At 32.6% G+C, this 15,143-nt stretch overlaps 1 protein-coding gene across 3 annotated transcripts in view; it reads left to right on the forward strand.

The window, feature by feature from the left end:
• LOC118200128 (uncharacterized) overlaps nt 1–15,143 on the forward strand; it is a 77,978-nt gene that overhangs the window by 36,464 nt on the left and 26,371 nt on the right. For all 3 annotated transcript variants that reach the window (XM_085826970.1, XM_085826972.1, XM_085826971.1), the window contains exons 7-8: nt 2,641–2,697; nt 11,163–11,225. In XM_085826970.1, coding sequence (XP_085683096.1) covers nt 2,641–2,697; nt 11,163–11,225 — 120 coding nt within the window. The remainder of the gene's footprint in view (nt 1–2,640; nt 2,698–11,162; nt 11,226–15,143) is intronic.

Consider the following 15,143-nt stretch of genomic DNA (forward strand, 5'->3'; position numbering starts at 1 on the left):
AATGTCCCGACAAGTCCAGATCTTTGTATATATGTAACATTATGATTTGGAGAATAGCTGCAATAGATTGGCGATAGTTCTTTGCATCCTAACAAATCTGAGAGTCTTTACTACATAGTTACGTGAAGTGCATAACAAAGGGAAACCAGGAGTCGTGGCGGAAATTTATAACACATGATTTATTTCTTGACACTTAATTTTTCTTTATACATTCTATATCACACTTCATTTTGGATGCAAGTTGCATTCGATAATTTCGTGTCTTACGTATCTTGAAACAGTAAATAAAGCATAGTGAGAAGCACGTGTTGCCGGCAACAAACGAAGGGGAGAAAAGGGGGCCTTTGCAACTGTAGCATTTGTATTTATAGACAAAAATTCTGTAATGTGATTGGCTGAGAGTTTGCTGCATTGCAGCATAATTAGTAAACACAAAATGGATTAATTTTTAGATGAGACACTTTATTTTCATATATATTAGCATTTTTAAGATGGTAGGGGAATTTAGCCAAATTAAAGTTGGTAATTTTGAAGTTCATATATTTTATATTAGACATGTGTACTATATATATAGATATTATACTCATACATATATAGATATTTCACCATTTAATCAGTACACGAGCAATATTCAAAAGTTATGAGCAATTATAATAAGTATTTATATGATGTATATCTAACAATAAACCCAAATAAATGGGATAAGACATGTGTTAGTTTATTTTCATCTGTATAGCAGTGTGAGCTGTGTAGTTATCCATCCGGCTGACCAGTTAGTGACTTGCTCAAGGAAAGTATATTTCAGAAATTCCAACTGAATCGGAGGAGAGAATATTGAAGTGGCATCAGCTGCCAGTTGGCTAATTAACTGACTGATTATCATGATGAGTTCTCTTACCTTATCCTAGTCATGTAGCCCATCATACAAACAGACAGTGACAAAAACTCAGCTAATTCATTCTTTTTTAACTTCAGCAGCAGTTGTGTACATAAGCTTTGTCCATATCTTTAAGCCAGTGACTTTCAACCTCTTTTTTGTTCCGGTATACTTTTAATAGTTTAAAAATTCGGTGACACATGAACAACATAAATTTAAAAGAATTGTGCTTGTTTGATTGATGTACACCTATAATGTATTTTGCAAACACAGCATGTGATAATAATTTTAAAATGAAGTATGACATAAAATTGCATTACAAAGTAAATAAAATGTTCATTTGATGATATATTACAAACCTCCATTTGATGATAAATTACAGATTACATTTAACACTTTATCGATCACTAGCGGTTCAACAGCAAACGCACGGCCGCTCAGCCGCAGCTTCTTGCTGCTATCACTTTCGTCACCACTATCACTTCCTAAATAACTGTCAGGATAATCTGATAAATCGTCTAAAAACTCTCCAGCACCTTTTTTTTTTTTTTTTTTTTTTGTGTGTGTGTGTGTGTGTGCGTGTGCTCATGGTGAACGGCAAATTTTTAAAAAGCGGTTTGGAAGATGTGGGAGTTTATGAAGCAATGTACCTCAATACTAATAATAAAATGCAGATGATGTAGCAAATGGCAATTATTTATTGCCATGGTTACTGATTGATAGGCAATTTTTAGGTAGCCCCGAGAAAAAGGGGATTAATAGGCTATCGGTTGGTAGGCGTTAACAAAAAAAAAAAAAAAAAAAAAAAAGATTATTAGGCTACCAGTTGATAGGCGCTGGCAAAAAAAGCCAATTAATAGGTGATCGGTTGGTAGGCATTGCCAATGGAAAGGCGATCGATCGGTTAGTGTTAATGTGAAATTCGAGATTAGTGTTTCTTTCATAACTACATTTATATTTGGGCATAAAAATGATAGTGCTGCTCCCATTTCGGGATTCAGATTTAACGGTATAGTTTTTTAATAGCAGCCAGAGCCGAAAATCTCAATTCAGCACAAATAAGATGTGGAATATATGCCACCCAGCCGGTATAGGTATTAGTGACACTGACTCTTGTAGCGAGGGGCCCAGGCTCGAATCCCAGAGAAGACATAGTTGTAACTGTCCGTCCCTTTATAGAAGGCAACAGTGGCCACCTGTTAAGTGCTTCCATAATGAAATGGCCACCACTTCTGGCACTTGTAGTGGCGCAAGGCTAATGGTTATTAAATAAAGCACCCGGCCATTATATATATATATAAAAGAAATATGTAAACAATATAATAACAAGCTCAAAAGCTTTTTATGTCATTCCCAGATAATCGTATTTAAGATTAATCCAAATTAATCTTTATTGTATGCATTTGTAAAATTTGAGGGCACACTACAAGAATCTTGCAGCACATTGGTTGAGAATCATTGCTCTAAACGTATAAACACCAAATGTTAATTGAAATGTATTTGAGGGCTGTGTAAAATTGCTTTGTGTGTGTGTGGGGGGGGGTTAGACATCAGTTTCAGACAACTGTTCTAATTATACTTTTGGGGACTAAAGCAATAATTCATGAAAAGAAGCAACTCATAAATTGAAAGTTTATAAAAATGTGATTCCACTGTAGTTATAATTTTTTGCAAAGATAGTATTTTCAATTTAAGTTGTGTAACATGCATTTGCTATATAACATAAATGCTGTTATTTAAAAAGTTTTTCTAATTTGAAATAGCTTATGGACATTTTAGCCTCAAAAAGTGAAAAAGTGGAAGAAATGAGAAAACAGGGTGTAAGTATACTTCTTATTAAATTGCTTAATTTGATGTATTGCAGTGTAATCTTATACAGTCAAAAGTCGTTAATTCGGACACCCATAATCCGGAATGATCTATAATCCGGACCTCAAAGCTTCAAACTTTCTGCCCATGCGTCGCGTTGACACATGCGCGTAAGGCCTTTAACGGCTGAGAATATGCTTGTGCCGTTTAATGTATAACGGACGGTGTAAGCTAAGCTAAAATTATTTAATTATCTATTTCAGTTAATGTTGCAGATTGCGTTGTTCCTTAATCTTCGAATTGGATCCGGCTTATTATTTTTTGCGCACTGTTAAAGCAATTTATTAAAAGTAAGCTTGAACTTTCGATTATGTCAAATAGAATTTCTGATATATATTTATTAATACGTAAATGATCTACAAAGCGAAAGTATGTTTTGAAGTTCATTAAACAAAAAGTGGAATTGCTACAAAAAATGGATAAAGGCATATCATTTGTTTATCGTTGGCGCTGCGCAATGAATTGGAAGTTGATTTGTCAGCACTATCCTTATCTTCAGGGCAGATGTTTTTATTTTATTTGGCTTATAATTCCTTATTAAATGTAGTATTTCATCTCGATGTACTCCATCTTTGATATGATTTAAATCAAATTCCTCGTCATTATAATTCGCTTCCGATAGCGAAGAAAGTGACAGAGGTTATTGAAAACGAAAAAATTTCAATTGACAAATTAGTCGGTATTCTCGACACAGCAGTTATAGGACTTGAACAGCGGAACTTTGTAACTAAACAAGAAATTATGTCTGTTTAAAGAATTAAAGAGAATGTATTATCACATAAAAAACTAAGCAACTTAAACAACTTACATTGAAAGAAAGGTTTAATAAAGTAAACAAATAAATATTAAGCTTTTTTTTTTTTTTTTTTTTTTTTTGTAAATTTTGATACCCTTTAGATCATAATTGTTCTTTGTTTCATAAATTACGGTTTCATATTTTTAATTTTATAATTTCTGCATGCCATCTTACCAGATTTAAACTGATGATCTATAATCCGGAAAAATCGATAATCCGGAATCGCCGATGTCCCGATGAGTCCGGATTAACGACTTTTGACTGTATTGCATTTTTCGTGTGCAGGTTTATGTCTGTGCATTCTGATACAACTTTGGTTTGTTAAGGAAATGTGTATTACATTCAATATCTGGTATTGTGTGCATTATTTCATGCCTTTATTGATTATTTATTTTCTAAATTACATCTGTGACCATATTACAGAGCTAATGCATTCTTTGAAAGTCATGCCATCTTAATTTTAACTTTGTTCTTGAAATGTATCATATTTGCTTAAGGCAGATGTAAAATTAAAAGGTTTTACAATGCATAAATGCAGAGATGTGATTTTTAAAGCGGGAGATAAAATTTAAATTGTGTTTCTTGCATGCTTTTAAATAAGCTATATAAAAAATTGTATTTTTCTTAATTTTTGTCATTTATTTATTTAATTTTTTTTTAAATTTGAAGTTTGTTTTTAAGTCAACTTCTTTTTAAAAATTTTTAGTTTAAGTCTGTGCTAATTAGTGATATAGCTCTTTTTAATCTGTCATTAAAACTTGCAATGATTTAAAGGAATCAGGTGTCTTTTATTCAAATAGTGGGCATTTAGCAGTAAAAGTTTCACTAGAAATATGCCGAAACATGAATTTTTTTTCAGTTAAAGAAGCTATATCTCTGATCTACATTTTAAGCAGTTTTATTATTTCTTTCTTTATTTATTTTAGTCCAAAGGGTGTTAGCCTAGAAGGGCTATTAATTTCGTTTTGACATTCATCTCCTTTTCCTAGAGACTCAATTGCAATGTCTGAAGTTTTACTGTCCTGATTCGAATTCTGCAATTGTTCTGAGAATAATTTCATTCTTACTTAAAGTTCATAGATGACTTTCTTTGCCTTTTTAATTTGTTCGTCATCCAAGAAAATTCAGTGTTTCGGATCTGCATATATTGAACCCAGCAAGATTTTGCAAACTAGTTTCTCTTTTCTTTATTGAAGAAATGATTCTTCTGCAATAAACCTTCCATTTCAGAAAGAATAAACATCCCATTCTTCCATTCTCGCCTTCTGTCAAATCTTCAGATTGCAGTTTTTTTTTTTTTTTTTTTTTTTTTTTTTTTTTTTGCTATATACAGTGTAGAAAGAAGAGTTTCCAATTCTGCAAGATCATTCCATAGTCTTTCTGTTAGGAAACATTGGGATTATCTACTTCTTCTTAAAAAGTTCGTAATTCTAAAAACTCTTTATCATCAAATATGTACTTCCTTTATCAATATTTGCTCCTTTACCTGCTGGCTTCCTAAGAATGGCATCAATTTTAGGAGTTCTTGCTGCTTACTTAAATTTACTGGTGAGATTTGTAACTAAATGAACCAGTTTAATTGCTAACGGAAAATATCACATCCATCCTTATATTTATTAATATGTCAATAAAATAGAAAATAACTATTTATTAATGTATACAGTTCGTAAATAAAAAATAATAACTCAGCTTGTCATTACTTTTTTTCAATTCATTTTAATTTCATTTCAAATTCAAACTGTCCAACAAAAACTGGAGTCAGAATCGACCTGTTTTTAGCGACTCCAGCTCCTCCTTTTACCCCAAAATCTGCCCGACTCCATGACTCCGACTCCACAGCTTTGGTTTCTATTATACTTTTAGCATCTCAGTTTGTAACCCAGTTTTCTCTGATATTTGGTACTTATTATGTAATAAAACTAACCATTCAATCTAAGTATTACGGGCATGTTAAAAAATCTTCCTGACACATATTATTCTTCAGAATTCTTTTCTCAATCTTCATCATCATCACCACATAGTATTCTACAAATTTCTTTGTCACCTTTAGGCTTTTGTAGGTCAAAATATTTTTTATTTTTACTCTCCATGATCAATGCATAAGCACCCAAAAACATGAAAAGATTTTCATGATACTACATATGGTTGTGGTGTAACAAACTGAATTTTTTTCAAGAATAAAGCAACACTTTTTTAACTTTAATTTTTATGACTATGCAAATTAAATTTTCTAAAGTGACTAAATAAGACAAATGAGAAACTTGTAAAAATGTCATGTGCATGAGTGCAGTATATCAGTATGAGCAAACAATCGCTTTTTACTTTCCAAGAGCAAATGTAATTCTAAATGCTGTTTGTAAATTATGAATGGGAAGATACTAAGCTATTGAATAGTTGATGGCACTTACATCTGCAGTAACAGATGGAAGAGAAAATTGTCCGATTCACGTCAATGTGATCAGCCTTGCCTAATATTAATATCAAGAAGTACAGATCTGAAAAAACTTCTTTGATGTGCTTGTGGTTTGAAGGATTCAGCCGCAGAGAGTTAGGATGCAATAACAAGCCACAAGGTTATAAATATGGTCAAAGATACCTGACATATAATTGCAAGCTACCTGAAAAGGAAAAGCAAGCTTGTGTCAGATGTTAATCTGACCACTTGGTTTTTTCAAAAGCCTACTCATTGTATTCAAAGCTTAGAGAACAGCCTTCTGGAAAGGACTTGAATTTCACTATAGCAAAATTGTAGGTGTTGCTAATCATATACAGTAGAAAGCTCGCAATGGCCTAAAATCCGGACCTCAAAAGCCATCAGCAACTTTTTTTTTTTTTTTGTATGCTTGTGCATTTAATCCCCCCTCGTGCATAATAAAACATTCAGAAAGACCCGATTCATAATTTCACTTTGGCACTAAATAAAATACCTTGTTATTGAAAAAACAATCATGTAAGCATAAATCTGTGAGATTAATAATTTGTCTCCATAGCTGCGTACCTGCTTGGCATACCTCTCAAACAGAAATATTCTATGTTTGATTTTACACCTTCTAATATTTTATACCCCTGATGCCAGCCTGGCAGATCATTATTTATTATATTTTGCTTTCATCACCACATATTTATCAACACATGGCAATTTACTAAGTATCATAATGCAGTATTAAGCTCATGTAGCAATGCCTAAATAATTTTTCTTATATTAGTAATTGAATAACAAACAGTATGGTAGCCTTTTATGTTGACATTATGCTTGGTGATGTTTTAAGTTAAATACACTAAAAAATGTTGACGAGGAAATATTTAACAAACACTTCTTTCTATATGCTAAAAATAAATTTTCTTGATGATACTCATAGTGCTGTTTGAATTAAGAATAACTGATTTTTAATTCACATAAAGCCAGAACAAGCGCAAGGGCTCCTGCAGCCGCTCCGGACGGTTGAATTAAAGGAAGACAAAGGAAGGTGCTTGGTAGCAGAATTTACAACCCACAGAGGCTGTATCAGGCGGTAAGATATTTAGTGTTGGCCATCAATAAGCCTTTAAGTATATGTGCGAATTTATTTATTCAGGACTCGGATGTGACTCAGATGACAGATGTGACAGATTTATTCAGGACACAGCCTTTAGCATGTGCAAGGAACAGACATAAGTATAATAAATAACTAATACAACTCAGGGTTAATTGTCTCAGTGCACGATAGAAGCAAGATAAAATTTAGCCGAACAACTTGTCTTTAGTCGCCAATCTCATGATACATAGCCAAATGTGTATAGTGAATGATAGCTAAATTTTATGTTGATAGCCGCAAATTTGAAAATTTTTGGATATCGTAAACCAAAGGTGAAATTTTCCAATTAACGGATTCTGTAAAGAAATGTGGACAAGTGGTAATAAATGAAGATGATATAAAAAAAATTTTCATTGTGATGACAATGCTTCTCAATCATCAGTCAATTAACGAATGGCAAAATCTGTAGTATGGTTCTAGATACAGAAAATACTGCTACCGGTAGTAAAGAAAGTGACAGAGAGGTTACTGAAAATGAAAAAAATTTCAATTGACAAGTTAGAATTCTCGACACAGCAATTACAGGACTTAAACAATGGAAGTTTGTTGTAACTCAACAAGAAATTATGTATGTCTACCGAATTAAAGACAAAGTATTAGCAAAAAAAAAAAAAAAAAAAAAAAAAAAAAATCTGATGTGTACACCACATGACTTCCTTGTATTGGAATATTAAATTATACGCTTTTTTTTTTTTTTTTTTTCATTTCATTTAAACTTATTGGATTGAATTAAATCTACTTCGTGAACAGCGCATAAACCACAATAGAATAAATGCATTCTTTAAAATTCCCTCTAGTATTTGTTTACCATAGCGACACTGGCGCTAGATTCACTTAACAGTATTAATAATTATATAACGGAAACTAAGTTAACTGTTGTATAATCCAATAATTATATAACAGTTAACTTATATATTTTGTTCATATCATAACTCCTAATGCACAAAATTTATATCATTTAAAGAATAGAATTATCTAATCGTTGCTACATGTTCTATTCAAATACTATAATAAAGCTAGAATGTTGTATAAAAGAAATTAAGCAAACAAAACAAAAAAAGAAACAGTTTTTCACAGACGATTGAGTATTTCTCATTTAATTAATTCAGTTCTCACTTCGCGAGAAGGCAAAAATACATAAAAACTCAAAATATCTATATTAAAAATTACGAAGTAAATCTTAAACAGTTATTTCCTCGAAAAAATTCCAGAAAGAATTAAGCATGATTTAATTGGCAATAATAAATGAATGCGTTATCTTTGTTGTTGCAAAGCTAAGTTTCTCTAGATTGGCAACAAATCCACTAGTTTCCTGTTTCAAATGTAAACATCAATGGCCGCCATTAAAAAAGGCTTAGCGGCACTTAGACAACTTTAAAATTGTTGATAATTCCAAAAATATTGCATACAGTTTTACTAAAGGCATAAAAACCTTAACCAGAAAATTAAAAACATCATAATACAATCATTTTTAAAGCAAAAAATGTACAATTTACAAACATATAAGAGTAAAGAAACTGATATCACTGAGCCGGGTAACAGAGTGGATACATATATAAATATATTTATATACGTTTGGTGCGGCCGATTGCAACCAAAATACGAGGTGCACATCCACATGTTATACCAGTCCTATATACAAAATTTCAACTTTCTGAGGCTACTCATTTTTGAGTTATGTGAGATACGTACGTACATTCGTTCGTACAGACACCACGAAAAATTCTCTTCAGAATTAATTTTAAAGCAGTTTCATAATTTTTTTGAAGCAAAAGAGTATTTTATTCTGTCCTTACGTGCAGATATCACGCAAAAACATCGTTAAATTGCATTCGATAGCGGTCAAAATGGATATTTTCGTTGAAATATGCTGCCTGAAACTTTTCGCGATTACAATACTTCCTTTTTACTTCGTACAAGGATGTAAAAAAAGCAACTTATACAACTTACATTGAAAGAAATGTTTAATAAAGTAAACAAATAAATATTAACCTTTTGTATACACTTTGATATCCTTTAGATCATAAATGATCATAAATGCTAATTTTAATTTTATAATTTCTACATGCCATCTTACTAGATTTAAAGAGATGATGTAATATCTGGAAAAATCCGGAATTGTAGAAGTCCCGATGAGTCTGGATCTCGGACTTTGTACTGTAAAGGGATCCCCCAAATAGATTTGGATCCACTAGTCACCATTAGATGCTGTCAAGGAATTCTTCACAGACTTTGAGCTTTAAAACCTTATTAAAGACATTTTATCAATCTGGCAAACAAATGCAGAAGAACTAAATTGCCTTTAAAAAGCTGGAAATCACACTTTGTATGGTAGAAGTACTAGAAGAGGCAAAACCAAGTCCTCATAGTTTCATCACTGATCAGGCACTTGGTCTGATGTCTGGTGACCAGTTTTTCTCACCCTACCAGCATCCAATGATTTTCTTTCAATGAAGTCTTGAACACCAACTCAGCTTCCAGATATCGGATGATGACTTATTTAATCTGATTCTGCAATCATCTCATCAGATATATTGTTAATTTTGAATCATCAGAGTGTTTTAGTAATGCTTCTGGTTTCTGAATTCTTTGCCAAAATATGAACTCTTGCCCTTTCCCATCAACTGTATTTATCTGAAATGATTTGGAATCATTTGACTTGTGTTTCTTAAAATCATATTTCAGATTCATGGCCTGAATTAGTTGAAAAATTCTGAAGACTGAATTAGTTGAAAAATGTAACTTCTATTGAACTGGCGAACATTTTATAAGAATAAATTTCAGAAGTGCTTCTTAGCCCTTCAAGAGTATTAAATGTTATAAATAGCCATATTCTCTGAGGTGTCCATTTCTACAGAAGAGGAGAATATTTTGGAACCTATCTTGATCATCTTCATCACTTTATGCACTAATTCATGTTATGCATGGGTGTTGATTCTTCTAACGTTTTATGGATAATGAGGCTAAGAAGTCATACAGAATGACAAAATATTAACCATTCATGAAAAATTTGAATCATTTCAGTTGAAATGATAGCAATTCAAATAGATACAAATAATTTATTAGAGAGTACAAATTGAATTTAATGTTTAAAATATACATTCAATAAAAAATAGTAATATATTGGTCATGTTGAAGGAAAAAACATTTAATTGAGCTGTTTCCTCTCCCCTTCCCCACCCCAAGTCTTTGTGTAACTTTCCGTTGGGCATCCATTCATTTATCCATGTATTCATTTCATTTACTACTTCAAAAACCTTCTGTGTTTCATGATATGACTACTACATAAGCTACCATAGTGCTCATATCTATCTATCATCAGTTACGACTTGTGGCCATAATTCTACACCAGCAACACTATTTATTTTGTCAGGCTCTATTATATGTTATAGAATTCACAAAATTGAGCAAATCCGTACTCACCTTGCAGCTTTCTTTACCCAAATATGGATAAATCCCAGTGCTCTGCCACAAGACTTAAAGTAAAGAAGCAAGCAAAGATCAGATGTCAGACAATAAACAAATTCATACAATAGTAAAATTATGAAAACAAAGCAATAGGGTTCTGCCAGGAACTTAAGATGAAAGGTATAGACAAATATGAAACAATAAACAAATGCATGTTCTATCAAAAATAATAATAAACTGTAAACTATGCAAAATTTTATCCTCAAGGGAAAAAATTGGGAAATATTTTAGTGCACTATTTCAGTTTTTCTCGACACTAATAATAAGGGATCACTGTTCATGCATTAAAAGAGCTAACATTTACAGTTCAGGTTTGCAGTTTACAAACAGGTTCCTAACTGCAGTAGTTTTTAAACTCTACTTTCCCAACTATTCTGTATGCATAGAGCTTATTTCTGTAAATTGCTATGTTCCCTGAAAGCTCATTGCATGAATTCAAAATCCAAAATAGTAATTCATAATCATAAAATTTGTCTTCCTAATACAGAGAGCAAATTGGGTCAAAAAGACTTCTTAGTCTAACTGTATAAAAAATATATATTCTGGTTTTTAAATGTTATCTTTTTGCTATTTTTAGATAGAACAGCAAACAGAATATCAATCTTTAAAAGAAAAGGAAGCCACTCTTCGGAAGCAGATTGTGAGTATATTTTTTTAGTCTAAAATTTTATTCTTTTTTTATTCAAAACTGAACGAATTTCTAAGACCTGCCTCTGTTTTACATTATCTTTTTATTAATTACAATGATGTCCATATCATTTTTACTGCCTTTTATAAAAAATTTCATATTTTTAATGAACATTTATGTTATTTTACCATGCTACACATAAAATCTATTTTTCATGAAGATGCCAAAAATCATGCCAATTTAGTGATTTGTCATTAAATGGCTGATATATGGTTATCTTTTTTTTTTTTTTTTTTTTGTCAATATGCAAAATGTTACCACGTTTTATGTGTATAATGATGATCTTTTTCCTGTGATTTGAGGGAAAATTGTGCATTTTTCTCTTTTTGCTTAAAGGTTGTTAAAATTTTAAGACAACTTTTAAAATATTTTGGGGTTACAAAATATAATATGTTTGAAAGTACAGGGTGATCTTTTTTAAAGTGACAGAGTTTGGAGGGCCCTGTGGCACAATCTAATAGTCGAAATGGCACCAAACTTGGTGTTTAGACTAATCAAGACATGGGGAAAAGGATTCTGTGAAAAAAAAAAAAATAGTTCCAAAAATCGCCGCTAGGGCGTTTTGTGGCGCTGCTGTAGCTTACAATAACGAAAATTAGCATAAAACACAGGTATCAAAGAAAAATGCAAGTGTTGCGCGTTGACAGCGGCAGTAATAGGGGCTATAAAAGAAAGTAGTAGACAGCTCCGACAAATAATCTCAGCTGAAGTAAACGAGCTCCAGTAGACATGCCTCTTACATTACCGGAACGTGCGTTACTGGTGAAGCTGTATTACATGAATCAATGTAATGCATCCGCAGCTCTTCGGGAATTTCGAACCAGAAAAAATTTACGAAAGAGGCCTTTATCGCTGAATGGTCTTAAGAAAATGATTAAAAAGTTTGAGGAAATGGGGTCACTGACCATTCGCGCTGGGAGAGGACGTAAACCAGTATCAGAAGATGTAATACCTGATGTGGCAACTGCAATTGTCGAAGGATCGCAGAGAACCATTGCTGGTACTAGCAGCGCCCGGGGTGTAGCTTGACAATTGGACATGAATTATTCCACGATATGGAGAGTTTTGCGGCACGTTATTGGATTTTGTGAGTGACATTCGCTCTATCGTTTCTTGCCAGGGTAGAAATTGATAATGCTTTCCCATGGCACATTATGTGGGGAGATGAGTGCCATTTTTATCTCAATGGGTCTGTAAACACACAAAATAGCCGAATTTGAGCTTCTGAGCAGCCCCACACCGTGCACAAAATCCCATTAAATTCTCCAAAAGTCACTGTTTGATGTGGTTTCACAGCCGAATTCGTAATTGGGCCATTCATTTTTGAGACCATCACTCCGACAGGACCTCAAACGTGCACCATAAATGCACGTTTGTTATTCCACAACTTCAGCAAAGAAACCATCTCCAACAGACAATCTTTATGCAGGATGGTGCTCCGCCACACATTAGTAATAAGGTAAAGCAGCTGTTGCGCCAAAATTTCACTGATGATAGAGTCATAAGTAAGTTTTCCAGTTGTATGGCCGCCTCATTCCCCTGACCTCACGTCATGCGATTTTTGGCTCTGGGGTTATTTGAAATCTCAAGTTTATGTTGGTGGAGTATCAAATTTATGTATTCCAAAGGACAACATAACAAAGACAGTGCCGAATATTCCTCGTGATATGTTACATACGGATATGGAGAACGTTGTGCACAGTGTTATTTCTGAGATCTGAGAACGGTGCTCACATTGAATGTGGTCTAATTCCTCACCGGAGAAGTTAATGTAGTAAATAAACATTAATAATTTAACTGTACGATTGTATGTCTTGATTAGTCTAAATAGCAAGTTTGGTGCCATTTCGGCTATTAGATCGCGCTACAGGGCGCTCCAAACACTGTTACTTTAAAAAAGATCACCCTGTATATATAAGTGTCTCCTGAAAGACCTGAATTAATACCTTTATAACTTGCAAAAGAAATTAAAACTTTCTCATTTTTACAAAGAAAGATGAAAAGAAATATATGATTGAAAAACCTAGAAGTGCTCTAAAACTTTTTTGTAAATTAATAATTATTGCTTCTTTGCATTCTGTCATGTCTGCATATGAAAGATTTCCCTGGAATGCTCTGTTTTTTAAAGTGGGGGAACCTGTGTATGTCAAAAATTTGTTACTTCTTAAACTTCTTATAGTGACAGTAATTAATAAAATAAGGTCTGTAATGAGAACTGAATACAGTCGATTTCGGTTAATCGGACCACATCGGGAAGCGATCCTTTTGGTCCTAATAACCGGCTGGTCTGATTACACGAACATGTCCTATGTTGTAAGACGGGGCATGCTATATGTAGCAAAGAGTAAATGTACATGTAAATCATGTACTAAAATGTAATTATGACCTTTATTGTGCAGTACACACGTATGGTGAACATACACGTACAAACAAGAACTACAGTCAAAATTTTTTGAGAAAATTAATTTACATTGAGAAAATTAATGTGTGAAAATTAATCGTGTGTCTGATTACACGAACATGTCCTATGTTGTAAGACGGGGCATGCTATATGTAGCAAAGAGTAAATGTACATGTAAATCATGTACTAAAATGTAATTATGACCTTTATTGTGCACACGTATGGTGAACATACACGTACAAACAAGAACTACAGTCAAAATTTTTTCATTGAGAAAATTAATTTAAAAACAAATTCTAAGAAACGATCTCCACAATACTCAGAATGCGAAGCACAATAAAAACAAGTTCTTACCAAGTTCCAGTCAACATTTGAAGAACTTATGTGATCTGACGCGTTCTGTTCACCGATTGCACGTTAATGAAATCGCCGCAAACAGCTAACGCAGCAATGGGACTTCCTTCATTTCCCTCCTGCATGAAATACCGACGCAAAGTTTCAATGCATTTCCTCACATCTTGTGTTGTCACTTGCACCAACTTATTAGTGACATCATCATCATCACTCTCTTGGTATTCCGATGCTGTCGACTAAACTTTGCACTTACATAATCAAAACTTTTAAAATCTAAGAGACATCAAAGAAAGATATCCTCCCTGGTGTTTTGGTAGAATCATGATTAATTGACAAAAACAAAATTCGAAAAGCACTTCCACAACAAAATCTCTAACACGCTATCTCTCACTAAATGAAAACTAATTTATATATCCAACCTGAAAACACATGAATTTCAATACTAAATCTAGAGATAGCCTTAAACCTTTAACATTTCAAATACCACACAGAACTCTTCAAAACCCCGGGGAAAGATACAATCTCCCAATTAAGAAGTCTACTCTTCAAATCAAAATAAATTCAGTAAACCGATCGTATAGTCACCAACACTAAAACTGATTTTTCTACTACCACAATATGAATACCCAGGTTCGGTTAAATAACCATGTTTCCGTAAGGATCACATGGGTGACCTAGAGTAGAGCACAATTAATACACAAAAGAAACATACAATATTAAAGATAATAAACACATTTATTGAAAATTCCCACACATCATAATTTAAGCTAGCTGGCCAGACTATCCCTACAAAATCTTTTAAAGTTGCTCATAGTTTTTTTTTTCATATCAATCTCATATTTAACATTAATCCATTAATACAAAAAATCATAGTGAAACACGTCACAGTTCTTAATCATTTTAAACAGGAACTCAAGAAGATTAAACTCATTTAAAAAAAACTAATTTAGAATAAAACATATTGAACATAGCACTTAAACATTAAAACAAAGATTCACTTCCTCCAATTACTTCAATTAACTTCTGACTATTAAACATTAAATAAAAAAAACCTTCTCAGCTAAAAATATAGTAAAAATATTCAATTTTTTTATCTACTTAACATGACAGCTCTT

Source organism: Stegodyphus dumicola, chromosome 11 (genome assembly GCF_044657685.1).
Source record: "Stegodyphus dumicola isolate Sdum_Otavi_A_Nest chromosome 11, ASM4465768v1".
Lineage (NCBI taxonomy): Eukaryota > Metazoa > Arthropoda > Arachnida > Araneae > Eresidae > Stegodyphus > Stegodyphus dumicola.